The 26,987-nt window shown below is 45.9% G+C and overlaps 1 protein-coding gene across 2 annotated transcripts in view; it reads left to right on the forward strand.

Annotated features, from left to right (window-relative positions):
• The window catches only part of AKAP7 (A-kinase anchoring protein 7), a 548,135-nt gene that overhangs the window by 38,454 nt on the left and 482,694 nt on the right, over nt 1–26,987 (forward strand). For both annotated transcript variants that reach the window (XM_063917297.1, XM_063917298.1), the window contains exon 3: nt 23,544–23,674. In XM_063917297.1, coding sequence (XP_063773367.1) covers nt 23,544–23,674 — 131 coding nt within the window. The remainder of the gene's footprint in view (nt 1–23,543; nt 23,675–26,987) is intronic.

The raw sequence follows: 26,987 nt of genomic DNA on the forward strand, positions 1-26,987 counted from the left end.
GTGCGATGCCCCGCGCACAAGTGTATGGCCAGCATAAGGTGTAGGAACATGTATCAATCAGTGTGTAGCGTCATAGAAATGATAGTGCACGCTGGATCTTCAATTGCGGTAGTAGAAAAGTCCATTCCTCAATATTACTCTTTCTAAAGAATAGCGAGTGCCCCCCCATCCCCTCCATATTCAAAGTGGAGATAGCACATGCCAAAATAAATAGTGGAGCACTGTCAAGCGGTGCATGCCAATATAAATAATAAATCAATGTAATTTATAAGTCACATAGAAGAAAATACACATACAATAAAAACACAAAAGAGAATAATGCTGATTTCTCAATAAATAATTGTAATAATCAGTGACTGTTTAATCCAGTTGACTCCTTATTAGAGTCTAGTCCATATGCTAGATATAAAAGATTGTGTTGGAAGTTACCCAGAAAGCTAACAAATATCTGTTACTAGCCGAATACCTGTGCTTCGTTATGGAATTTCAAGTATTTCCAGGCATATAACTTTAATTTTGAAGGACTTCCGCCTGATTGATACTGTCAAAAGGCTTGCGCTGAGGAGAATTATCCACCTCCTTCTCTGCCCCCCTGTCCCACCTCTGATGCTGCCCTGCTCAGTGCTGTAAATTCTGGGACGACAGGCCAAGCTCCGCCTGCTGTATGTTAAATATGTAAGGTTTGCAGGGATAGACTGACTGTATTCTAAAAGGCCCTAGGCCTCCTTGCTTAGCTTCTCGTTCTACTTAGGGCTCCTTCTTTAAGGTAAAAAGGTAAAGATTTTCGCACAACACTTGAGGTCACTGGGAGAGCTGTCGGTACCCTTTACACAGCAAAAAAGCAGTTGCTGACTATCAAGCTTTCCTTTAATGCATTTAAGAGTCAAAATATCTATCTCTCCTTTCCTCCTATTGTGCTCTGAGAGGTTCGGCAATGTTTAGTTTAAGTGACATGTTAACCTCTGATAATTAAGACACTATCCTCTCCTGACTGGAAGTAGGTTGGTTAAGTACTTATATCTGAAATATCACAAAATCTCCTGAACCATAAGGCTGGACTTCCTTGCCAGTGGCAGAGCAGTCCATTATTTAAATAGGGGAGCCGCACCCAGCGATGTTTGACAGTGATTATGGGTGGAAGTTTATTTGGCTCCTCTATTTGAATAATGGGCTGCTGTGCAACTGCCACTGGAAAGGAAGTCCAGGAACAAAGCATTGTGTCCTCCTCCCTCCGCGACTTCGGTATCACCGGCACCATGCATTCTTTATAGCCCTGGCTGGGTGGGCTGTCTTAACTCTCCTCTGCGAGGGAGGAATTCCCAATAATTATCTCCCCCCCTTTAACCTCTCTTTAAACTCTCTCTGCAAATGTTATATCTGCCACACCTGCAGTGTACATGGTTTTGCCCAACTGCTAACAAATTTGCTGCTGCAATCAACCCTGAATTACCCCCTTGGAGAGGTACTGAATGTGTGGTTTGAAGGAGAAGAAGGAATCAATGATAACTCCAAGACAGCGTACATGAGAACTAGAAGAGATAGTTGTGCCACCAATAGATAGTGAAATTGTTGCAGGTGAGATTATGCAGGAGGGTGGGAAGATGATCAGCTCAGTCTTAGACATGTTAAGTTTAAGATAGTGCTGGGACATCCAAGAAGAGAAAGCAGAGAGACAGCTCGAGATACGAGTGAGGAGAGAGAGAGAGAGAGAGAGAGAGAGAGAGAGAGGGATCAGGGGAGGTAAGTTAATTTGAGAATCATCAGCATGGAGATGATCTTGGAAGTCAAAGGAGACTATTCCTCTAAAAATATTGTTTAATTATATATTGTGATAGTTTCTTGAGTAATGTAAATGATTATTAGTATTAGTAGGTTTGTTATATGGTGAATGACATAATTTAGTCTCCAAGGTAATGTCCAAATAATCCAAGTGGGATAAGTGGTGAGTACAGTTTGAAGGTCAACTGAAAAGGATTGTGGTTAAGATAAGAAATATAGGGGGAGATTCAAATGTTTGAAAAGTCAGTTGGGAGTCTGTTTTTTCCTATCTAATAGACAGGAAAAAACAGACACCCAACCGACTTTTCAAACATTTGAATTCCACCCAAAGTATGTAGCTGATGAAACATCTTCATCCCAAATTTAAAAAAACAAAAACCTTTTTAAATGTATTGGTTGTTTTCAATTATTTTAATTTAATTTTTTTTGTATATACACAGACTATACAGACATATATTTCACCAAGGCTTGTGAACACTTGTCCTCTTTAGATAATGTGATAAATGTTATATATGTATGCTAATGTGTACATACATAGCAAAATGATACAACTCTTGGTCTACAAGGGAAAATGTACATGCATCAATGAATGGATAATAAGACAATTGCAGCCAACATGTATATATTAAATAACATGCATCAGGGAGTACCTACCATAGATCTGTTCTTGAGGTAATAGATCCTTGCTTCTGCTGTGATAGTCCAGATTTATTCAATGCCATGTTGTAGAAATCTTATACTGGTATGGTGCAAGTGGAACTGAGGTCTGGTGTTGGTGTTAGTTTTACCGATGTAACCAGGTAGTTTCCAGTTAGTATTGTCTCAGGATGGTAGCCTGGAGAGTGTCAATAGCTAGTAGATCACAGTGTTACACAACTGTGCTAATCATTGTGAGACAGAGTTGTCCAGACTCGCACTTTACTGCTGCTATCAGTTGGGTTTGTAATGGTAAAAAAAGTAACAGTCCTAGATGAGGACCATGCCGATGGTGTTAGAAAACACTGGAACCACACTCAGGCCCAGATTTATCAAGCCTTGGAGAGTGAGAAATTGCACGGTGATAAAGTATCAACCAATCAGCTCCTAACTGCCATGTTGTGTTTGAAAAATTACAGTTACTGTAGGAACTGATTGGTTGGTACTTTATCACCATGCAATCGGTCACTCTTTAAGGATTGATAAATCTGGGCCTCAGTGGCAAAAAGGAGTGGATAGTTTATGCACAAAGAAAGAGGTCTTGCTTGCAGTATGGGTAATCCAACACATAGCATCTACAGCCATCTCTTTTTACTCTTTCTTCTGCTTCTTGCACTGGGAAATATTTCTCTTATGTCCTAGTGGATACTGGGATCTGTACTTTAGTACCGTGGGGTATAGATCGGGTCCACTGGAGCCTGGCACTTTAAAACCTTTAGTGCGTGTATGTGTGTGCTGGCTGCTCCCCTCTATGCCCTTCCTACCAGACTCAGTTTAGAAAAATGTGCCCAAGGAGCCGGGTGCATTTCTCTGGAGCTCCAGAGAGTTTCCTTTATTTCTCTTACGTCCTAGAGGATGCTGGGGACTCCGTAAGGACCATGGGGAATAGACGGGCTCCGCAGGAGACATGGGAACTATAAAGAAACTTTAGAATGGGTGTGCACTGGCTCCTCCCTCTATGCCCCTCCTCCAGACCTCAGTTAGATCCTGTGCCCAGAGGAGACTGGGTGCTTTCAGGGGAGCTCTCCTGAGTTTCTCTGTAATAAAGAATTTTGTTAGGTTTTTTATTTTCAGGGAGTCCTGCTGGCAACAGGCTCCCTGCGCCGTGGAACTGAGGAGAGAGAAGCAGACCTACTTCAGTGATAGGCTCTGCTTCTTAGGCTACTGGACACCATTAGCTCCAGAGGGATCGGAACGCAGGTCTCACCCTTGCCGTTCGTCCCAGAGCCGCGCCGCCGTCCTCCTTGCAGAGCCGGAAGATTGAAGCCGGGTGAGTATACGAAGAAAGAAGACTTCACAGGCGGCAGAAGACTTCGATCTTCACTGAGGTAACGCGCAGCGGTAACGCTGCGCGCCATTGCTCCCGCACACACACACAGGCACAGATGGGTGCAGGGCGCAGGGGGGGCGCCCTGGGCAGCAATAATCCTATTTACTGGCATTACAGGTATATTCAGCTATGGCAGTATAATATACAATCCCCCGCCAGGTTATTTTGTATTTTGAGCGGGACCGAAGCCCGCCGGTGAGGGGGCGGAGCTTGTTCCCTCAGCACTATCCAGCGCCATTTTCTCCACAGCACGCTGCTGAGAAGCTGGCTCCCTGGACTCTCCCCTGCTGAACACTGTGACAGAGGGCTTTGAAGAGGGGGGGGCACATAATTTGAGCGCACTCGATATAGTTATATATAAAGCAAAAAAGCTCTGTATATTGCTGGGACTTGTGTTTTCAGGGTCATTGGCGCTGGGTGTGTGCTGGCATACTCTCTCTCTGTCTCTCCAAAGGGCCTGGTTGGGGGAACTATCTCCAGATTAGAGATTTCCCTGAGTGTGTGGGGTGTCGGTACGCGTGTGTCGGCATGTCTGAAGCGGAAGGCTCTTCTAGGGAGGAGGTGGAGCAAATGAGTGTGGTGTCTCCGTCGGCAACGCCGACACTTGATTGGTTGGATATGTGGAATGTTTTAAATGCAAATGTGAATTTATTGCACAAAAGGTTGGACAAAGCGGAGTCCAGGGGAAATACAGGGAGTCAATCCCTGCCTTTCACTATGTCGCAGGGCCCTTCTGGGTCTCAAAAGCGCCCACTATCCCAAGTAGCAGACACTGATACCGACACGGGTTCTGACTCCAGTGTCGACTATGATGATGCGAGGTTGCAGCCGAAATTGGCAAAAAGTATTCATTATATGATTATTGCTATAATAGATGTGTTGCATATCACAAATGACCCCTCGGTCCCGGACACGAGGGTGCGCATGTATAAGGAAAAGAAACCTGAGGTTACTTTCTCCCCCTTCACATGAGCTAAATGAGTTGTTTGAAAGGGCTTGGGAAACTCCACACAAGAAACTGCAGATTCCCAAAAGGATTCTTATGGCGTATCCTTTCCCGGCTAAGGACAGGATACGGTGGGAATCCTCTCCCAGAGTGGACATAGTGTTGACGCGCTTATCCAAAAAGGTGGCGCTGCCGTCTCAAGATACCGCAACCCTCAAGGATCCTGCTGATCGCAGGCAAGAGACTACGTTGAAGTCAATTAACACACATACTGGTACATTACACAGACCGGCGATAGCGACGGCTTGGGTTTGTAGCGCTGTAGCAGCGTGGACAGATACCTTGTCTGCTGAAATTGATACACTGGATAAGGATACCGTTTTATTGACCTTGGGTCATATTAAGGATGCTGTCCTATATATGAGAGATGCTCAGGGAGACGTTGGCCTACTGGGTTCCAGAGCCAACGCCATGGTGATTTCTGCTAGGCGAGCCCTGTGGACCCGACAATGGACGGGTGATGCCGACTCAAAGAAGCATATGGAGGTTTTGCCTTACAAGAGTGAGGAATTATTTGGGGAAGGTCTCACGGACCTGGTTTCCACAGCTACTGCAGGTAAATCCGCTTATTTACCTTATGTTTCCTCACAGCAAAAGAAAACGCCACATTATCAGATGCAGTCCTTTCGGTCGCATAAATCCAAGAGAGTACGGGGATCTTCCTTTCTCGCCAGAGGTAAGGGCAGAGGGAAAAAGCTGCCAACTACAACTAGTTCCTAGGAACAGAAGTCCTTCCCGGCTTCTACAAAATCCACCGCATGATGCTGGGGCTCCCCTGAGGGAGTCCGCCCCAGTGGGGGCACATCTTCGACTTTTCAGCCACGTCTGGGTTCAACACAGGTGGATCCCTGGGCAATAGACATTGTTTCCCAGGGTTGCAAGCTGGAATTCGAAGAGGTGCCTCCTCGCCGGTTTTTCAAATCGTCCCTACCAGCTTCTTCCCCAGAGATGGAAGTAGTTTTAAATGCAATTCAAAAGCTGTGTCTTCAACAAGTGGTGGTCCAGGTGCCCCTGCTTCAACAGGGGATGGGGTACTACTCAACCCTGTTTGTGGTACCGAAACCGGATGGTTCGGTCAGACCCATTCTGAATTTAAAATCCTTAAACCTTTACTTGAAAAGGTTCAAATTCAAGATGGAAGCGCTCAGAGCGGTCATCGCCAGCCTGGAGGGGGGGGGGGATTATATGGTGTCCCTGGACATAAAGGATGCATACCTTCATGTCTCCACATATCCTCCTCATCAGGCGTTCCTGAGATTTGCTGTACAGGCTTGTCATTACCAATGTCAAACATTGCCGTTTGGGCTTTCCACGGCCCCGAGGATTTTCACCAAGGTGATGGCGGAAATGATGGTGCTGCTGCGCAAGCAGGGTGTCACAATTATCCCATTCTTGGACGATCTCCTAATAAAAGCGAGATCGAGAGAACAGTTGCTGAACAGCGTGTCACTCTCCCTGAGGCTGTTGCAACAGCATGGCTGGATTCTCAATCTACCAAAGTCACAGTTGGTTCCAACGACCCGTTTGCCTTTCTTAGGCATGATTCTGGATACGGAACGAAAAAGGATTTTTCTCCCGATGGAAAAGGCCATACCATTCGGCAGGTTCCATGCGAGGACCTTTCAGTGGGACCTTCTGGACAAGTGGTCCGGGTCACATCTACATATTCATCAGATGATCAGCCTGTCCCCCAGGGCCAGGGTATCTCCCTTGTGGTGGCTGCAGAGTGCTCACCTTCTAGAGGGTCGCAGGTTTGGCATTCAGGACTGGGTTCTGGTGACCACGGACGCAAGCCTCCGAGGCTGGGGAGCAGTCACACAGGGAAGAAACTTCCAGGGTCTGTGGTCAAGCCAGGAGGCTTGCCTACACATCAACGTACTGGAATTGAGGGCCATATACAACGGCCTACGTCAAGCGGATAATTTGCTTCGCGACCTACCGGTTCTGATTCAGTCAGACAACGTCACGGCTGTGGCTCATGTAAATCGCCAAGGCGGAACAAGGAGCAGAGTGGCAATGGCAGAAGCCACCAGAATTCTTCGCTGGGCGGGAAATCATGTAAGCGCTCTGGCAGCAGTCTTCATTCCGGGAGTGGACAACTGGGAAGCAGACTTCCTCAGCAGACACGATCTCCATCCAGGAGAGTGGGGACTTCATCAAGAAGTCTTTGCAGAGATCGCAAGTCAGTGGGGACTGCCTCAAATATAAATGATGGTGTCACGCCTCAACAAAAAGCTCCCGAGGTATTGTGCCAGGTCAAGGGACCCTCAGGCGGTAGCAGTGGACGCCCTGGTGACTCCGTGGGTGTTCCAGTCGGTCTATGTGTTCCCTCCTGTTCCTCTCATCTCAAAAATATTGAGAATCATAAGACGAAAAGGAGTACAGGCAATTCTCATTGTTCCAGATTGGCCTCGAAGGGCCTGGTATCCGGAGCTACAGGAAATGCTCACAGAAGATCCGTGGCCTCTTCCTCTTAGAGAGGACCTGTTGCAACAGGGGCCCTGTCTATTCCAAGACTTACTGCGGCTGCGTTTGACGGCATGGCGGTTGAACGCCGGATCCTAGCCGAAAAGGGCATTCCGGATGAGGTCATTCCTACTCTGATAGGGGCTAGGAAGGAGGTGACAGCGAAACATTATCACCGTATCTGGAGGAAGTATGTGTCTTGGTGTGAGACCAAGAATGCTCCTTCTGAGGAATTCCATCTGGGCCATTTTCTCCACTTCCTACAGACTGGAGTGAATTTGGGCTTAAAATTAGGTTCCATTAAGTTTTCTTTCAGAAGGAATTGGCTTCTCTACCAGAAGTCCAGACTTTTGTGAAGGGATTGCTGCATATCCAGCCTCCTTTTGTGCCCCCAGTGGCACCATGGGACCTTAACGTGGTGTTACAGTTCCTTAAGTCTCATTGGTTTGAGCCTCTTCAAACCGTGGAATTAAAATATCTTACTTGGAAAGTGGTTATGTTGTTGGCCTTGGCGTCTGCAAGGCGAGTGTCTGAGTTGGCGGCTTTATCTCACAAAAGCCCCTATCTGATTTTCCATGTGGACAGAGCGGAGTTGCGAACTCGTCCTCAATTTTTGCCTAAGGTGGTTTCCTCTTTTCATATGAACCAACCTATTGTGGTGCCTGTGGCTACGGGAGATTTGGAGGATTCCAAATCCCTTTATGTAGTCCGGGCCTTAAAAATTTACGTAGCCATCAAGGCTCAGATTAGGAAAACAGAAGCTCTGTTTGTCCAGGATGCAGCCAACAAGGTTGGCGCTCCTGCTTTTAAGCAGAATATTGCTCGCTGGATCTGTAACACGATTCATCAGGCTCATTCTATGGCTGGATTGCCGTTACCTAATTCGGTGAAGGCCCATTCCACTAGGAAGGTGGGATCTTCTTGGGCGGCTGCCCGAGGCGTCTCGGCATTACAGCTTTGCCGAGCGGCGACTTGGTCGGGTTCAAACACTTTTGAAAAATTCTACAAGTTTTATACCCTGGCTGAGGAGGACCTCATGTTTGCTCAATCGGTGCTGCAGAGTCATCCATACTCTCCCGCCCGTTTGGGAGCTTTGGTATAATCCCCATGGTCCTTACGGAGTCCCCAGCATCCTCTAGGACGTAAGAGAAAATAAGATTTTAAACCTACCGGTAAATCTTTTTCTCCTAGTCCATAGAGGATGCTGGGCGCCTGTCCCAGTGCGGACAACATTCTGCAAGACTTGTATATAGTTATTTGCTTGCATAAGGGTTATGTTACAGTTTTGTTCAGTCTTTGACTGATGCTGGTCTGTTTCATGCTGTTGACTGGTTCGTATATTCCAGGTTATACGGTGTGGATGGTGTGGGCTGGTGTGAATCTTGCCCTTGGATTAACAAAATCCTTTCCTCGTACTGTCCGTCTCCTCTGGGCACAGTTTCTCTAACTGAGGTCTGGAGGAGGGGCATAGAGGGAGGAGCCAGTGCACACCCATCCTAAAGTTTCTTTATAGTGCCCATGTCTCCTGCGGAGCCCGTCTATTCCCCATGGTCCTTACGGAGTCCCCAGCATCCTCTACGGACTAGGAGAAAAAGATATACCGGTAGGTTTAAAAAAATCTTATTTTTTTAGTTTATTATTTTCAGGTACTACTGGTTGGCAACCAGTCTACCTGCTTCGTGGGACTTAGAGGGGGGACTGAACCAACCTCCTGAGGGTTAATGATTCGTAATCCCAGCTGACAGGACACTGAGCTTGTGAGGTGCTGTTCACACACCGTTAGTGTATATGCCCACACCAGCAGCTAGCCGCCACCCTCTAACAGATGCCGAAGATCGCTAGGTGTGGTGAGTGTTAACACCAGGGTCCCTGTTAGTGGGTCCCCTGTGCAGTTGTGGTGGCATGTCACCCGACGGTCACGGGCCACAGGCTGCGGGACCCGCCGTGGACTAGACTGGCTCAGGGCTCATGCCCCGCAGTGCTCACTGCTCATTAGGGCTTGTGTGTACTGATCTATATAAATGTTTGTTAACATGGCCAGTAATAAACACTGAAGGGGCCGTGTGCCATTGCAAGGGGCGGGGCTTGCCGGAGCGGGACCACCTGCACTTCTGTCAGGTTGTACACATAATTTCACGCTGCTGCTGTGTTTTGTGTGCTGGACTCTGTTCCTCAGTGTCACTCCAGGGGCTCTCTAGGGTCTGTGTAGAGGTGTTTCAGTGAGCTGCGCTGTATTACAGTTGTGTGCTGCTTGAAACTCTACCCCTTCATCAGCGGGGTCCCTCATGTGTGAACAGTGCTCCTTATCTCCACAGGGACTCAGTTCACAGGCACCTGACTGGTAAGATAATTTTAAAAGCATGATTCAGAATGTAAATTCAGAATTAGCTGCAGCTAAAAAGGAGAGACAGGTGTTGAAACAGTCTATTGATTGTATGGCTAAAGCAGCATATACCAGAAAGGCTTCTCAGCCCCCTCTGTTGGTTTCACATAAACGCTCACTGCCACAGGTGCTCCAGTCTGATTCTGATTCTCGTCAGCCCGATGTGGATGATGATGATATGGATGAGGTCACCTCTCTGTCCCCTGGGGTGGAGGCCCACATTTATGCTGTAAGAGAGGTTCTTCACATACCAGATCAGGACGCAGAACCAGATGAGGAGTTGTACTTTAATGTTAGGCCAAAGACCTCAGTCACCTTTCCTGTGTCTAAAGAATTAAATTCTCTGGCCAGGGAGGCATGGTCAAACCCTGATAAGAAATGTAAAATTCTTCAGAGGGTTTTATTTTTTTCACTTGAGTAATTTTTTTATTATTTTCTTTTCCAACAAAAACAAAACACAAAAACCTACAGTGAATAAACATATACAATCCATGTCACAATGTCATATACATATCAATAAAGAGTGCCATGTTAATATCAATACACAACAGTTTTGTGGTCATTAATCTCGCATATAATATTATCAATCAGAGAGATGATCTGGAGCCGCCATAGCCGTAGCCAGACGGGAGGTGTTCCACCTATTCCACTTATTGAGATAATGGGGCAGGGTCCCCCTAGACCTATGTGTAAACCTTTCGTGTCCAGATACCTCATTGACCAGAGCCCGCCAGTTGTATAGGTTAGGAGGGGAGACAGCAAACCAGTTACATGCTATAATCACCTTTGCCAAGGTAGTCAAGCAAAGAACATATTTATAAAGTACCGGACAGTAGGTTTCCTCTAAATCTAGGGCAAACATACACAATGTAGGGGAGAATGGGGGTAACGTCGGTTCATTAATTAGTATGTCTGATCAAATCGCTTCCCAGAAAGCATACACAGTTGGGCATAACCATAATAAGTGCCAGAAATTAGCTCCAGAGGCACCACACCTCTGGCAAGTATCATTAGGCCGCAGACGCGCTTTAAAAAGAGAAACAGGGGTTCTATACGACCTATAAAGAATAAAAAAGACTTGTTGCTATTTGATACATGGAGTAGTATACTTAAGAGCGCACAACACCTGGAGCCATTGGTCATCTTCACGTGGACCTATGTCCTGCTCCCATTTCTCTTACGTCCTAGTGGATGCTGGGAACTCCGTAAGGACCATGGGGATTAGCGGCTCCGCAGGAGACTGGGCACAAAAGTAAAGCTTTAGGACTACCTGGTGTGCACTGGCTCCTCCCCCTATGACCCTCCTCCAAGCCTCAGTTAGATTTTTGTGCCCGGCCGAGAAGGGTGCACACTAGGGGCTCTCCTGAGCTTCTTAGTGAAAGTTTAGTTTTAGGTTTTTTATTTTCAGTGAGACCTGCTGGCAACAGGCTCACTGCATCGAGGGACTAAGGGGAGAAGAAGCGAACTCACCTGCGTGCAGAGTGGATTGGGCTTCTTAGGCTACTGGACACCATTAGCTCCAGAGGGACCGAACACAGGCCCAGCCTCGGAGCTCGGTCCCAGAGCCGCGCCGCCGGCCCCCTTACAGAGCCAGAAGCAAGAAGAGGTCCGGAAAAATCGGCGGCAGAAGACATCCTGTCTTCACCAAGGTAGCGCACAGCACTGCAGCTGTGCGCCATTGCTCCTCAGCACACTTCACACTTCGGTCACTGAGGGTGCAGGGCGCTAGGGGGGGGGGCGCCCTGAGCAGCAATAAAAACACCTTGGCTGGTGAAAATACATCACATATAGCCCCCAGGGCTATATGGATGAATTTTAACCCCTGCCAGATTCCACAGAAAAACGGGAGAAAAGGCCGCCGAGAAGGGGGCGGAGCCTATCTCCTCAGCACACTGGCGCCATTTTCTCTCACAGCTCCGTTGGAGGGAAGCTCCCTGGCTCTCCCCTGCAGTTACTACACTACAGAAAGGGGTTAAAAAAGAGAGGGGGGCACTAATTAGGCGCAGTATAACAATACAGCAGCTATAAGGGGAAAAACACTTATATAAGGTTATCCCTGTATATATATATAGCGCTCTGGTGTGTGCTGGCATACTCTCCCTCTGTCTCCCCAAAGGGCTAGTGGGGTCCTGTCCTCTATCAGAGCATTCCCTGTGTGTGTGCTGTGTGTCGGTACGTTGTGTCGACATGTATGAGGAGGAAAATGAGGTGGAGGCGGAGCAATTGCCTGTAACAGAGATGTCACCCCCTAGGGAGTCGACACCTGAGTGGATGAGCTTATGGAAGGAATTATGTGACAGTGTCAGCTCTTTACAAAAGATTGATGACATGAGACAGCCGGCGACTCAGCCTGTGCCTGTCCAGGTGTCTCAAAAGCCATCTGGGGCTCTAAAACGCCCGTTATCACAGATGGCAGATACAGACGCCGACACGGATACTGACTCCAGTGTCGACGATTAAGAGACGAATGTGACTTCCAGTAGGGCCACACGTTACATGATTGAGGCTATGGAAAATGTTTTTACACATTTCTGATAATACCAGTACCACTAAAAAGGGTATTAGGTTGGGTGAGAAAAAACTGCCTGTAGTTTTTCCTGCATCTGAGGAATTAAATGAAGTGTGTGATGATGCGTGGGTTTCCCCCGATCAAAACTGGTAATTCCTAAAAAGTTATTAGCATCATGCCCCTTCCCGCCAGAGGATAGGGCACGTTGGGAAACACCCCTTAGGGTGAATAAAGCGCTCACACGCTTGTCTAAACAGGTGGCACTACCGTCCCCGGATACGGCCGCCCTTAAGGAACCTGCTGACAGAAAGCAGTTAAATATCCTAAAATGTATATACACTCACACGGGTGTGATACTGCGACCAGCAATCGCCTCAGCCTGGATGTGCAGTGCTGGGGTGGCTTGGTCGGATTCCCTGACTGACAATATTGATACCCTAGATAGGGACAGTATATTACTAACTATAGAGCATTTAAAAGATGCATTTCTATATATGCGTGATGCACAGAGGGATATTTGCCGACTGGCATCAAGAGTAAGTGCGCTGTCCATTTCTGCCAGAAGAGGGTTATGGACAAGACAGTGGTCAGGTGATGATGATTCCAAAAGGCATATGGAAGTATCGCCTTATAAAAGGGAGGAGTTATTTGGGGTAGGTCTAACAGACCTGGTGGCCACTGGAAAATCCACATTTTTACCCCAGGTAGCTTCTAAACCTAAGAAAGCCCTCTCCCGCCTCCGCAAAGTCCTCAGCATGACGCTGGGGCTTTACAAGCGGTCTCAGGCACGGTGGGGGCCCGTCTCAAGAAATTCGAGACGTCTCCCCCTCGCCGTTTCATAAAGTCTGCTTTACCGACGTCTCCCTCAGACAGGGAGACAGTATTACAAGCCATTCACAGGCTGTATTCCCAGCAGGTGATAATCAAGGTACCCCTCCTGCAACAGGGAAAGGGGTACTATTCCACACTATTTGTGGTACCGAAGCCGGAAGGCTCGGTGAGACCATTTTTAAATCTAAAATCCTTGAACACTTACATACAAAGGTTCAAATTCAAGATGGAGTCACTCAGAGCAGTGATTGCAAACCTGGAAGAAGGGGACTATATGGTCTCTCTGGACATCAAAGATGCTTACCTACATGTCCCAATTTACCCTTCTCCAAGGGTACCTCAGGTTTGTGGTACAGAACTGTCACTATCAGTTTCAGACGCTGCCGATTGGATTGTCCACGGCACCCCGGGTCTTTACCAAGGTAATGGCCGAAATGATGATACTCCTTCGAAAGAAGGGAGTTTTAGTTATCCCTTACTTGGACGATCTCCTGATAAGGGCAAGATCCAGGGAACAGTTGGAAGTCGGGGTAGCACTATCTCAGATAGTGCTGCGGCAGCACGGTTGGATTCTCAATATTCCAAAATCGCAGCTGATCCCGACGACACGCCTTCTATTCCTAGGGATAATCCTGGACACAGTCCGGAAAAAGGTGTTTTCTCCCGGAGGAGAAAGCCAGGGAGTTATCCGAACTAGTCAGATACCTCCTAAAACCAGGCCAAGTGTCAGTGCATCAGTGCACAAGGGTCCTGGGAAAAATGGTGGCTTCCTACGAAGCAATTCCATTCGGCAGATTCCACGCAAGAACTTTCCAGTGGGACCTGCTGGACAAAGGGTCCGGATCGCATCTTCAGATGCATCAGCGGATAACCCTGTCACCAAAGACAAGGGTGTCTCTCCTGTGGTGGTTGCAGAGTGCTCATCTTCTAGAGGGCCGCAGATTCGGCATTCAGGACTGGGTCCTGGTGACCACGGATGCCAGCCTGAGAGGCTGGGGAGCAGTCACACAGGGAAAAAATTTCCAGGGCTTGTGGTCAAGCCTGGAGACATCACTTCACATAAATATTTTGGAGCTAAGGGCCATTTACAATGCCCTAAGCCAAGCAAGACCTCTGCTTCAAGGTCAGCCGGTGCTGATCCAGTCGGACAATATCACGGCAGTCGCCCACGTAAACAGACAGGGCGGCACAAGAAGCAGGAGGGCAATGGCAGAAGCTGCAAGGATTTTTCGCTGGGCGGAAAATCATGTGATAGCACTGTCAGCAGTGTTCATTCCGGGAGTGGACAACTGGGAAGCAGACTTCCTCAGCAGGCACGACCTCCACCCGGGAGAGTGGGGACTTCACCCAGAAGTCTTGCACATGATTGTAAACCATTGGGAAAAACCAAAGGTGGACATGATGGCGTCCCGCCTAAACAAAAAATTGGACAGGTATTGCGCCAGGTCAAGGGACCCTCAGGCAATAGCTGTGGACGCTCTGGTAACACCGTGGGTGTACCAGTCAGTGTATGTGTTCCCTCCTCTTCCTCTCATACCAAAAGTACTGAGAATTATAAGACGGAGGGGAGTAAGAACTATACTCGTGGCTCCGGATTGGCCAAGAAGGACTTGGTACCCGGAACTTAAAGAGATGCTCACGGAGGACCCGTGGCCTCTACCTCTAAGAAGGGACCTGCTCCAGCAAGGACCCTGTCTATTCCAAGACTTACCGCGGCTGCGTTTGACGGCAGGGCGGTTTAACGCCGGATCCTGAAGGAAAAAGGCATTCCGGATGAAGTCATCCCTACCCTGGTCAAGCCAGGAAGGATGTAACCGCAAAGCATTATCACCGCATTTGGCGAAAATATGTTGCGTGGTGCGAGGCCAGTAAGGCCCCGATGGAGGAATTTCAACTAGGTCGATTCCTGCATTTCCTGTAAACAGGAGTGTCTATGGGCCTAAAATTGGGGTCCATTAAGGTTCAAATTTCGGCCCTGTCAATTTTCTTCCAGAAAGAACTAGCTTCACTACCTGAAGTTCAGATGTCTGTAAAAGGGGTACTGCATATACAGCCTCCTTTTGTGCTTTCAGTGGCACTTTGGGATCTCGATGTAGTTTTGGGGTTCCTAAAGTCACATTGGTTTGAACCACTTGAATCTGTGGAGTTGAAATATCTCACATGGAAAGTGGTCATGTTGTTGGCCCTGGCCTCGGCCAGGCACGTGTCAGAATTGGGGGCTTTATCCTGTAAAAGCCCTTATCTGATCTTCCATTCAGACAGGGCGGAATTGAGGACTCGTCCTCATTTTCTCCCTAAGGTGGTTTCAGTGTTTCATCTGAACCAACCTATTGTGGTACCTACGGCTACTAGGGACTTGGAGGACTCCAAGTTGTTGGACGTAGTCAGGGCCTTGAAAATATATGTTTCCAGGACGGCTGGAGTCAGGAAATCTGACTCGCTGTTATCCTGTATGCACCCAACAAGCTGGGTGCTCCTGCTTCTAAGCAGACTATTGCTCGTTGGATTTGTTTTACAATTCAGCTTGCACATTCTGTGGCAGGCCTGCCACAGCCAAAATCTGTAAAAGCCCATTCCACAAGGAAGGTGGGCTCATCTTGGGCGGCTGCCCGAGGGGTCTCGGCGTTACAACTTTGCCGAGCAGCTACTTGGTCAGGGGCAAACACGTTTGCTAAATTCTACAAATTTGATACCCTGGCTGAGGAGGACCGGGAGTTCTCTCATTCGGTGCTGCAGAGTCATCCGCACTCTCCCGCCCGTTTGGGAGCTTTGGTATAATCCCCATGGTCCTTACGGAGTTCCCAGCATCCACTAGGACGTCAGAGAAAATAAGAACTTACTTACCGATAATTCTATTTCTCGTAGTCCGTAGTGGATGCTGGGCGCCCATCCCAAGTGCGGATTGTCTGCAGTACTTGTACATAGTTATTGTTACAAAAATCGGGTTATTATTGTTGTGAGCCATCTTTTCAGAGGCTCCTCTGTTATCATGCTGTTAACTGGGTTCAGATCACAGGTTGTACGGTGTGATTGGTGTGGCTGGTATGAGTCTTACCCGGGATTCAAAATCCTTCCTTATTGTGTACGCTCGTCCGGGCACAGTATCCTAACTGAGGCTTGGAGGAGGGTCATAGGGGGAGGAGCCAGTGCACAACAGGTAGTCCTAAAGCTTTACTTTTGTGCCCAGTCTCCTGCGGAGCCGCTAATCCCCATGGTCCTTACGGAGTTCCCAGCATCCACTACGGACTACGAGAAATAGAATTATCGGTAAGTAAATTCTTATTTTAAGATTAGGCGGGTCAAAAACATTCAGGCAAATGTGGTCATTAAGGCTAGAATATAAAGTGGAAACTTGATGCCTCGTACCCAGGTCCATAACCAACTCTTTAATTGGCGAGTTAGAAATGGTCGGAGGTGAGACCCCAAATTGTGCCTGCACTGCATGACGGAGCTGTAGGTAACGATAAAAAGATTTATTGGATATATCAAGCTCCTCCCGCAGTTGCGCAAAAGATTTGATAACACCATTATCATATAGCTGTGAAATTGTTGTAAGACCCGCACGGATCCATATATTATCTTGTGTGATATGCAATAGTTCCCTATATGTTGTGTTAAACCAAAGGGGCGTATCGGAATCTGTATCCCTCCAGTCATAAAAAGAGTGAGTCAGTCCCCATACAAGTAGCGACTGACGGACTACATGGGGAAGACCAGCAGTTGAAGAGGCAGGAAGAAGGAACTGAACAGGGGAGAAGTGAGACCCCACACACTCGGCAAAGAATCTCTGAAATGTGGGACTGTCCCTATTTAATTCCTCAGAGGTTTTTAGCTACTTTTCCCCTTCGAGCTGAGGACAGCAAGGTATGGGAAAAACCCCCGTCAGTCGATCCGTCTGTATCTAGACTGCCTAGGAAATTGGTACTGCCGGTGCCAGGGGCTATATCCCTAAAAGAGACGACTGGCTGTAAAATTGAGACCACTCTCAATGCAATATATTTGGCAGCAGGCGTAGCACAGTACCCCACAATTGTTTGTGGGTGGATTTCCAGGGCTGTAGTCAAGTGGTCTGATACTGTTATTTATGGTTTAGACTCTCTGCCCCGGGATGAGATAATTACTCTGCTGCAACACACGTATTGGTATTGAGGCACGTAGTGTGTGTGTTTTAAAAGTAAAACGTGCGGAGGAGCGTGATTTTGGTGTTATGCTCCTGCTGTGGAGTGCAGCTTGTGAATTCAACTCCCGTGATCGTAGGGCGTATAGATAACAAGTATCTATAAGCCGTGCGATTGGACCGCACGTGTGTGTATGTGATACGCGGTGCAACGTGATACCATTTGCGTCATTTCGCACAATTGCGTCATCATACGCGCTGTGTTAGCATACGCAGACGTGATTTGTGTAAAGAGAAGGAATTTTCGCTGTCTCTCAGGAAATATTCCCAGGTGGACATTCATTGGATAGGGTGATCGATAAGTTGTTTCTCACCCAAGAAAATTCCAGTGGATAGAAACCAAAATAAGAGCAAGCCTGTAACCTCCACTGAAAAAGGTGGGGTACACACTCATGATTCCGCTCCTGTCTTACATGACCCTCCCAATCTCACTCCTGTCCTACATGACACAAAACCACTACGAAGTGATGTGGATGTTTTACGACGGGAGTATGATCATCTTTTTCATGGTTTTGGAAAACTTAAAGACTATCAAGTTCATCTTCACATTGATCACTCAGTTATTCCCATTGCTCAAGAACATCGGCGTATTCCTATCAATATAAGGAAGCAAGTGGAAGAAGAAATTCAGGCCCTTGAAGACTTAGATATAATTGAAAAGGTATCTGGTCCAACACCATGGGTATCCCCTATTGTGGTAGTGCCCAAACCAGGTCATCCAAATGCAGTGAGAATATGTGTTGATATGCGTTGTCCTAACGTTGACATTAAAAGAGAGCGTCATATTACTCCTACTATGGATGATATCATACATCGACTCACAGGTGCAAGTTTCTTTTCAAAATTGGATTTAATTAAAGGTTATCATCAACTGGAACTTGATGAAGAGTCACGGCAAATAACAACATTCTCAACTCATGTTGGGTTACGACGATACAAACGGCTGTCATTTGGAATCGTATCTGCAGCAGAGGTGTTTCAAAATGCTATCCATCAAGTCATACAGTCAGTTCCAAATGCCATCAATTACAGTGATGATATCCTGGTTTCTGGAGCAACAAGCCTGGAACATGATGAAGCTCTGCATCAAGTGTTGCAGTGTCTTCAAGCCAAGAATTTAACACTGAATAAAGATAAATACGTCTTTCTTCAACAGAAGCTCAAATTGTTTGGCCATATATTTTCTCAAGGTGGAGTTAGTCCTGATCCACATAAAGTCCAGGCTATCACAAATATGTCCAAACCTGCTATTGCTGGTGAAGTCAAGTGATTTCTTGGGATGACTAACTATTGCTCCCAATTCATTCCAAATTACGCTACTCTAACTGCCCTACTTAGGGAATTCACCAAAAAAAATGCTAAATTCATATGGACTTCCTCTCAATCACAAGCATTTGATGACATAAAATTATGTCTGCAGGATAGAGTCACAATGTCATATTACAACACTGGAAAACAGAACTTATTGTGGATGCCAGTCCTGTGGGTCTCTGAGCTATCTTGACTCAGGTGAATACACATGGGGATCATCATATTGTAGCATGTGCAAGTCGCAGTTTGACAGAGGTGGAAAAACGTTACTCTCAGTCAGAAAGGGAAGCTCTTGCAGTAGTCTGGGGTTGTGAACGCTTTCATCTCTAGCTATACGGCATTGACTTTACTATCCAGACTGATCATCAAGCCCTAGTGACACTTTTTGGAAATCCAAAATCCAAACAACCAGCTAGGATACAGTGATGGGGCTTACGTTTGCAGGCATACAATTTCTCCATCATTCATAGAGCTGGTGCTGACAATCCCTCAGATTACATGTCCAGACATCCTCTGCCTTCTGACATATCGCAGTCAGTCTACTTCAGTGGAGGAGTATGTGAACTTTATTATTAACAATTCAATTCCTGACTCACTTACTAGTGCCAACATCAAAGAGGCTTCTTCCTCAGATAAAGTTTTGTCAGCAGTAAAACACTGCATTATTTCCAATGATTGGTGACTGGGACAGTTTTTATTTTAACTGATGAGGAACAAGACTTCCGAACACTTCATAAACGTTGTCAAGAACTTACTGTACATGATGATTCAATCATTCTCAGAGGTGACAGAATTGTTATCCCAGCTGTTTTGAGAAAGAGGGTAATTGATGTTGCCCATGCCAGTCATTTAGGAATTGTAAAGACCAAACAACTTTTACGTGAAAAGGTATGGTTTCCCTCCATGGAGCAACTTGTTGAATTGGAAATCCGTAACTGTATGACATGCACCCTTCTTTCTACGAAAACTAGCAGTGAACCATTGCGGATGACTAATCTACGTGACAATGTCTGGGAAAATGTCGACGTTGATTTCTATGGACCATTATACAATGGTAAATACGTACTAGTGGCTGTGGATGAATATTCAAGATATCCTGTTCTTGAAATAATATCTTCAATGTCTGCCACATCTGTCTTACCAGCGTTGGATAGAATATTTACTACTTATGGAATTCCAGGAACAATAAAGACTGATAATGGTCCGCCATTTCAAGGTGATGATTTCAGCAAATTCATGAAACATTTTGGAATTCGACATCAAAAAATCACTCCCCTGTGGCAACAGGCTAATGGTCTTGTTGAACGTTTCATGCGTAATCTGGGAAAGCAAATAAAGATTTGTAAAGTATCCCGAATTCCAATTCAACAATCTCTAAATCAATTTCTCAGACAATATCACTCAGTGCCTCATTCCACAACAAATGTCCCTACTCAGACATTAATGTTTCAAAGAAAAGTAATCAGATCTACTCTTTCAGAAATCCATTTGACTCCTTCATGTAGAGATCATCAGATTAGACAGAAGGACACTGCCAATAAACAAAAGGCTAAACAATATGCAGACCGGAAAAGGAGAGCTATTGTTTCAGACTTACAAGAAGGAGATCGTGTTCTGGTGAAACAAAAAGAAGTACGTAAGGACATGACAGGTTTTCACCCAAGTCCACTCACTGTAGTGAAAAGGAAAGGAACAACGGTTGTTGCAGAAAATGACCATCACACTGTGGCAAGGAATGTATCCCATTTCAAGAAGATATTCCCATCCTTATCTTCTGATGCACCAAGTCAAGATGATGTCAACACAACACCTATAACATCCTCAGCACCAAGTGATTCTATCGTGTCTGTTCCTTTGAATGAAGGATCATATACTCCGACGAAAGCAGCAGAGTCATTAAACCTCCTACAAGGCTTATTGAGCAGATATGACTTTCCTCTTATAGCTCATAATTTGTTGTTCAAAAATCTTTTCCAGTTTAATGTGTGTTGTATATTGTGGGTTAATGTTCATGCTCAAATTCAGTCAGCATATTGTTATATGTTTAATTGGTTGAATGTAAAATCAATTTAAGTGTTTCAAAGAAATATATTAATTTACATATATGAAAGAAAGGGGGAGATGTAGTATCTATGAAGATCGTTTATGTGCATTAGCTAGATGAGGTAGTGTACCTTTAAGAATCTGGCTGCACAGATGAACATGTGATCAGGAAGTGGAAGGGAGAGAAGAAGGAGAGCAGCCATGTGGATTTGATGTCTATCTATAACCATGCAAGTATTACTTACCAATAAGAAATAAAATACATAATCTTCATACTGCATGATTCATTGAAATAAAGAGATGTACATCAGGATATAACAGGTCGCTTTCTACTTTTCCTGCAAGCGGGAGTGGATACGGGCCTACACTTAGGCTCCATCAAAGTCCAGATTTCGGCGCTCTCTATTTTCTTCCAGAAAAAACTTGCCATGTTGCCGGAAGTACAAACTAAAAGGAGTTCTTCATATGCAACCGCCCTTCGTACCTCCCACGGCTCCGTGGGATCTCAATGTGGTTCTGTCCTTTCTTCAATCGGACTGGTTTGAACCCTTACATAGGGTGGAGTTGAAATTTCTCACCTGGAAGACAGTGATGTTATTAGCATTGGGGTCTGCCAGACGTGTCTCTAAATTGGGGGCCTTATTTGATTTTTCATGAAGACAGGGTGGAACTCAGGACCCGACCTCAGTTTTTGCCAAAAGTGGTGTCAGCTTTTCATGTGAATCAACCCATTGTGGTTGTCTGACGCCTCCGATGGTGCAGAGTCCTTGGATGTGGTGAGGGCTCTGAAAATTTATGTCAGACGGACTGCTTGTCATTGGAAATCTGACTTGCTTTTTGTCCTTTATGATGCCACCAAGATTGGTCATCCGGCTTCTAAGCAATCAATTGCTTGTTGGCTCAGGTTGACCATTCAACAAGCTTATACTTTGGTGGCTCTGCCTTTACCGACGTCTATTCAGGCCCACTCGACAAGATCTGTGGGCTCTTCCTGGTCGGCTGCTCAGGGTGTCTTGGCCTTACAGTTGTTCCAAGCTGCTACTTGGTCTGGTTCGAACACTTTTGTACAGTTCTGTCGGTTCGACACCTTGGCCAAGGATGACCTTCAGTTTGGTCCGGTGGAGTTACAGGGGTTTCAGCACTCTCCCACCCGTTTTGGAGCTTTGGGACTTCCCCATGGTATTAAAGCACAGATCCTCAGTATCCACTAGGATGTAAGAGAAAATAGGAATATACCTACCGGTAATTCCTTTTCTCGCAGTCAGTAGTGAATGCTGGGCGCCCGATTCCTGCTTACCTGTGTATGTGTTTGGTTGGTCCGCCATTGCGGTCTCGTTTTGTTATTGGGATGGCTTTGCTATCTTGGTTAGGTTGGTGTTGCTTTCCTCTGTTTTGTTTAGCGGCCTCTTTTCGGTTATGGTTGTGTGTTGGCTTAGTGCCTCACTGCTGTTGTACCTGTTTTTCTTCTTTCGTGGTATGTCCGTCTCCTCGGGCACAGTTTCCTAAACTGAGTCTGGTAGGAGGGGCATATAGGGGAGGAGCCAGCACACAGATACACACTAAATGTTTTAAAGTGCCAGGCTCCAGTGGACCCGATCTATACCCCATGGTACTAAAGTACAGATCCCCAGTATCCACTACGGACTATGAGAAAAGGAATTAACGGTAGGTATTAAATTCCTTTTTTTATCATTCTGGTTCTACTTTTTTACAGTATTCTAATTCTGCTCCAGGTAATTAGTGCATTTTATCAACATTGCATTGCATTATTAATATGCCTTTCCGAAATTCATATTTGTGTAACAAACTTACTTTCTTTAGTGACATGGGTTTTGTAAACTATCATCCTGTTGGGTGGAAACCATAGTGTGGGTGGGTCAGTCAGGTATTCATAGTAGTCATATATCAGTATTACATGGTCGAGTCACAGTATTATGATCACCAGCTAATAGCCAGAGTAACCGCCGTGTGCAACATGGACAGCAGCTAGATGTGCTGAACTGTTGTTTTAGACACACATCTGGTAGCCCCCAGGTTCATTTGACGGTGAGCTGCTCCACAGTAGTGTGTCGAAAGGCCCTCACACACCTTCATAGCCAACTCTCACCTCTCACATCTATTGCATGTGGTGCTCCGTAGTTTCTACATTGGTTATTCGCAATGGTACCATTTATACAGTCTCGATACACCTTCACCACAGCAGTACGCCAACAGTTCACACACTGCACTATTTCAGAAATTCTGCCAACCTTTGTCCCAAAAGCTGATAATCATCCCTTTTTGCAACTCAGATAAAACTCTCCTTTTACCCATGACAGCAGCAACTGTTATGTGTTCAGACTGCCTATCGCACACTTTATATACCCACCAAGCCAGCGCACGGCACGCGACGTACTTCATGGTCTACGCGCTGCCAATGTCAAATGTATTAGGATGATCATAATGGGTTCGGTATGATATACCGGCAGACGGGATGCCGACTGTCAGTATACCGACAGTGGCATCCCATCTGCCGGAATCCCGTCAGCAAGTCAGTTCGCTGTGCTCGCCATGCTTCGGGCCTGGTGGCTTGCTTCACTCGCCACAGGTTCTGTTTTTACTCGGTTGGTCGCATGGACCCACCAACCGAGAGGGTATACCAGTCGGTAGTCAGGATTTTGTGAGTCAGTATTTCACCAGCTGTCGGGATTCCGCCGTCGGTCTCCTGAACGCCGGGATCCTGACAGCCGGCATTTTAACTGCATCCCGTCCTAATAATGTGACTTGACCGTGTATATCCCTGTAACTCACTTCACACTCTGAGACTATTTCTTTACATGTAAAACTTATTCACTCTTTTTCTGGTACAACACACTCTTTTCTTGATTTTTTTATCTGCTAGTTTTCTACACTATCTATACAGGTAAATAACCAAACTTTAAAATATACCATCCAATATTACCTTCTGCTCCTCTCTTCCCCCTCCTCACAACATGAATGTCAAAGATCATGATTTAGTCATTTCTGTTTCAGTCCCTAGAACAGAAGACAAAAAGGTGAAAAGTAAAAGGAAAATGCATCTGTTACAAAGTGAAGATGATAATGAAAGTAAAAAGCAAAAGAGAGCAAATTATTTTGTATCCCTGCCTATCACAAGGTCTAAGGTAACAGTTTTCACCTTTTTTGCAAATTAATATAATTGAATTAAGACTAAGGGCCTAATTCAGATGTGATCGCAGCAGCAAATTTGTTAGCTAGTGGGCAAAACCATGTGCACTGCGGGGGGGGCAGATATAACGTGTAGAGAGAGTTAGATTTGGGTGTGGTGTGTTCAAACCGAAATCTAAATTGCAGTGTAAAAATAAAGCGGCCAGTATTTACCCTGCACAGAAACAAAATTACCCGGCAAAATCTAACTCTCTCTGCACATGATATATCTGCCCCCACTGCAGTGCACATGGTTTTGCCCATTAGCTAACAGATTTGCTGCTGTGATCAGATCTGAATTAGGCCCTAATTCAGCTATTTTAATGTTCATGTGACAGTATTTTATTTACATGGCAAGTGTATCAATTGCAATAGTCTATCATTAACTTTATGTATAAGTTATTATTTATTTGTTACCAGTTATTATAGTGCACACATGTTCCGCAGCAGTTTACAGAGAATATTTGGCCATTCACATGAATCCTTGCCCTAGTGGAGCTTACATTCTTTATTCCCTACCACATATACACGCACACACATACAGTGGGGCAAAAAAGTATTTGGACAGCCACCGACTGTGCAGATTGACCCACTTAAAAAGATGAGAGAGGTCTGTAATTTCCGTCATAGGTACACTTCAACTGTGAGAGACAGAATCTGAAAAAAAACTAGGAAATCACATTGTATGATTTTTAAACAATTTATTTGTATATTCTTGCGGAAAATAAATATTTGGACAATCAAAAAGTTTAACTCAATACTTTGACCTCTGTAATTGCCAACCGAGGTTATATTACAAACGTTTCCGGTAGTTCTTCACCAGGTTTGCACACACTGTAGCAGGTATTTTGGCCCACTCTTCCATGCAGATCTTCTCTAGATCTGTCATGTTTTGGGGCTGTTGCCGGGCAACACGGACTTTAAACTCCCTCCACAGATTTTCTATTCTGTTGAGGTCTGGAGACTGGCTAGGCCACTCCAGGACCTTGAAATGCTTCTTATGGAGCCACTCCTTAGTTGCCCGGGCGGCGTGTTTGGGGTCATTGTCATGCTGGAAGACCCAGCCACGTTCCATCTTCAATGCTCTTACTGAGGGAAGGAGGTTTTTGGCCAAAATCTCACGATACATGGCCCCATTCATCCTCTACTTAATACGGATCAGTCGTCCTGTCCCTTTTGCAGAAAAGCAGCCCCAAAGCATGATGTTTCCATCCCCATGCTACACAGTGGGTATGGTGTTCTTGGGATACCATTCATCATTCTTCTCCCTACAAACACGGCGAGTGGAGTTTATACCAAAAAGTTCGATTTTGCTCTCATCTGACCACATTACATTCTCCCAATCCTCCTCTTGATCATCCAGATGGTCACTGGCAAACTTTAGACAGGCCTGGACATGTGCTGACTTATGCTGGGGGACCTTTCGGGCACTGCAGGATTTCAATCCATGATGACATAGTGTGTTACTAATGGTAACCTTTGTGACTGTGGTCCCAGCTCTCTTGAAGTCATTGACCAGGTCCCCCCATGTAGTTCTGGGCTGATTCCTCACCGTTCTCAAGATCATTGATTCCCCACGAGGTGAGATCTTGCATGGAGCCTCAGGTCGAGGGAGATTGTCAGTGATCTTGTATTTCTTCCATTTTTTAATAATTGCGCCAACAGTTGATCTCTTCTCACCAAGCTGCTTGCCTATTGTCGAGAAGCTCATCCCAGCCTTGTGCAGCTCTACAATTTTGTCCCTGGTGTCCTTAGACAGCTCTCTGGTCTTGGCCATGGTGGAGAGGTAGCAGTCTGTTTGAGGGTGTGAACAGGTGTCTTTTATACAGATAACCAGTTCAAACAGGTGACCTTAATACAGGTAACGAGTGAAGGATAGAAGAGCTTCTTAAAGAAAAAGTAACAGGTCTGTGAGAGCCAGAAATCTTGCTGCTTGGTAGGTGTCCAAATATTTATTTTCCACAAGAATATACAAGTAAATTGTTTAAAAATCATACAATGTGATTTCCTGTTTTTTTTTTCAGATTCTGTTTCTCACAGTTGAAGTGTACCTATGATGGAAATTACAGACCTCTCTCATCTTTTTAAGTGGGTCAACTTGCACAAATCGGTGGCTGTCCAAATACTTTTTCGCCCCACTGTACATACTATGTTATTGTTTTATATAGCGTTAAACATGTTATACACTGCTGTACAGAAAATATGAAATTCTTTATATCTGTCTCTGCCATTTTGGAGCTTACAGTCTAAATTCCCTAATACACACTGCAGTCTATTTTATTAAAAGTTAATTTATCTTCTATGCTTGTTTCTCTGTCATCTACTAGAGGACACTGGAGCATACGCTGGGGTTATAGGCTTGGTTGCTGTGAGCTAGGCACATAATAATTTTGAAACGTGTGTAGCTCCTCCCCCTCTAGTACCCATCATCTCCCAGTTAGAAAATGTATCTTTATGGAGTTAGTCACACTGGAGCTTGCTCCAGCTTTCTCTTAGGCATAGTTTAATTTACTTTTCTCTAACGTCCTAAGTGGATGCTGGGGACTCCGTAAGGACCATGGGGAATAGCGGCTCCGCAGGAGACTGGGCACATCTAAAGAAAGCTTTAGGACTAACTGGTGTGCACTGGCTCCTCCCCCTATGACCCTCCTCCAAGCCTCAGTTAGATTTCTGTGCCCGACGAGAAGGGTGCACACTAGGGGCTCTCCTGAGCTTCTTAGTGAAAGTTTTAGTTTAGGTTTGTTATTTTCAGTGAGACCTGCTGGCAACAGGCTCACTGCATCGAGGGACTAAGGGGAGAAGAAGCGAACTCACCTGTGTGCAGAGTGGATTGGGCTTCTTGGCTACTGGACATTAGCTCCAGAGGGACGATCACAGGCCCAGCCTGGATGGGTCCCGGAGCCGCGCCGCCGGCCCCCTTACAGAGCCAGAAGAGCGAAGAGGTCCGGAAAAATCGGTGGCAGAAGACGTTCCTGTCTTCAATAAGGTAGCGCACAGCACTGCAGCTGTGCGCCATTGCTCTCAGCACACTTCATACTCCGGTCACTGAGGGTGCAGGGCGCTGGGGGGGGCGCCCTGAGACGCAATAAAACATGATAAAAATACCTTACATGGCAAAAAATACATCACATATAGCTCCTGGGCTATATGGATGCATTTAACCCCTGCCAGAATATACAGAAAAACGGGAGATAAGGCCGCCGAAAAGGGGGCGGAGCCTATCTCCTCAGCACACTGGCGCCATTTTCCCTCACAGCTCAGTTGGAGGGA

The sequence above is a fragment of the Pseudophryne corroboree genome, chromosome 4 (genome assembly GCF_028390025.1).
Source record: "Pseudophryne corroboree isolate aPseCor3 chromosome 4, aPseCor3.hap2, whole genome shotgun sequence".
Lineage (NCBI taxonomy): Eukaryota > Metazoa > Chordata > Amphibia > Anura > Myobatrachidae > Pseudophryne > Pseudophryne corroboree.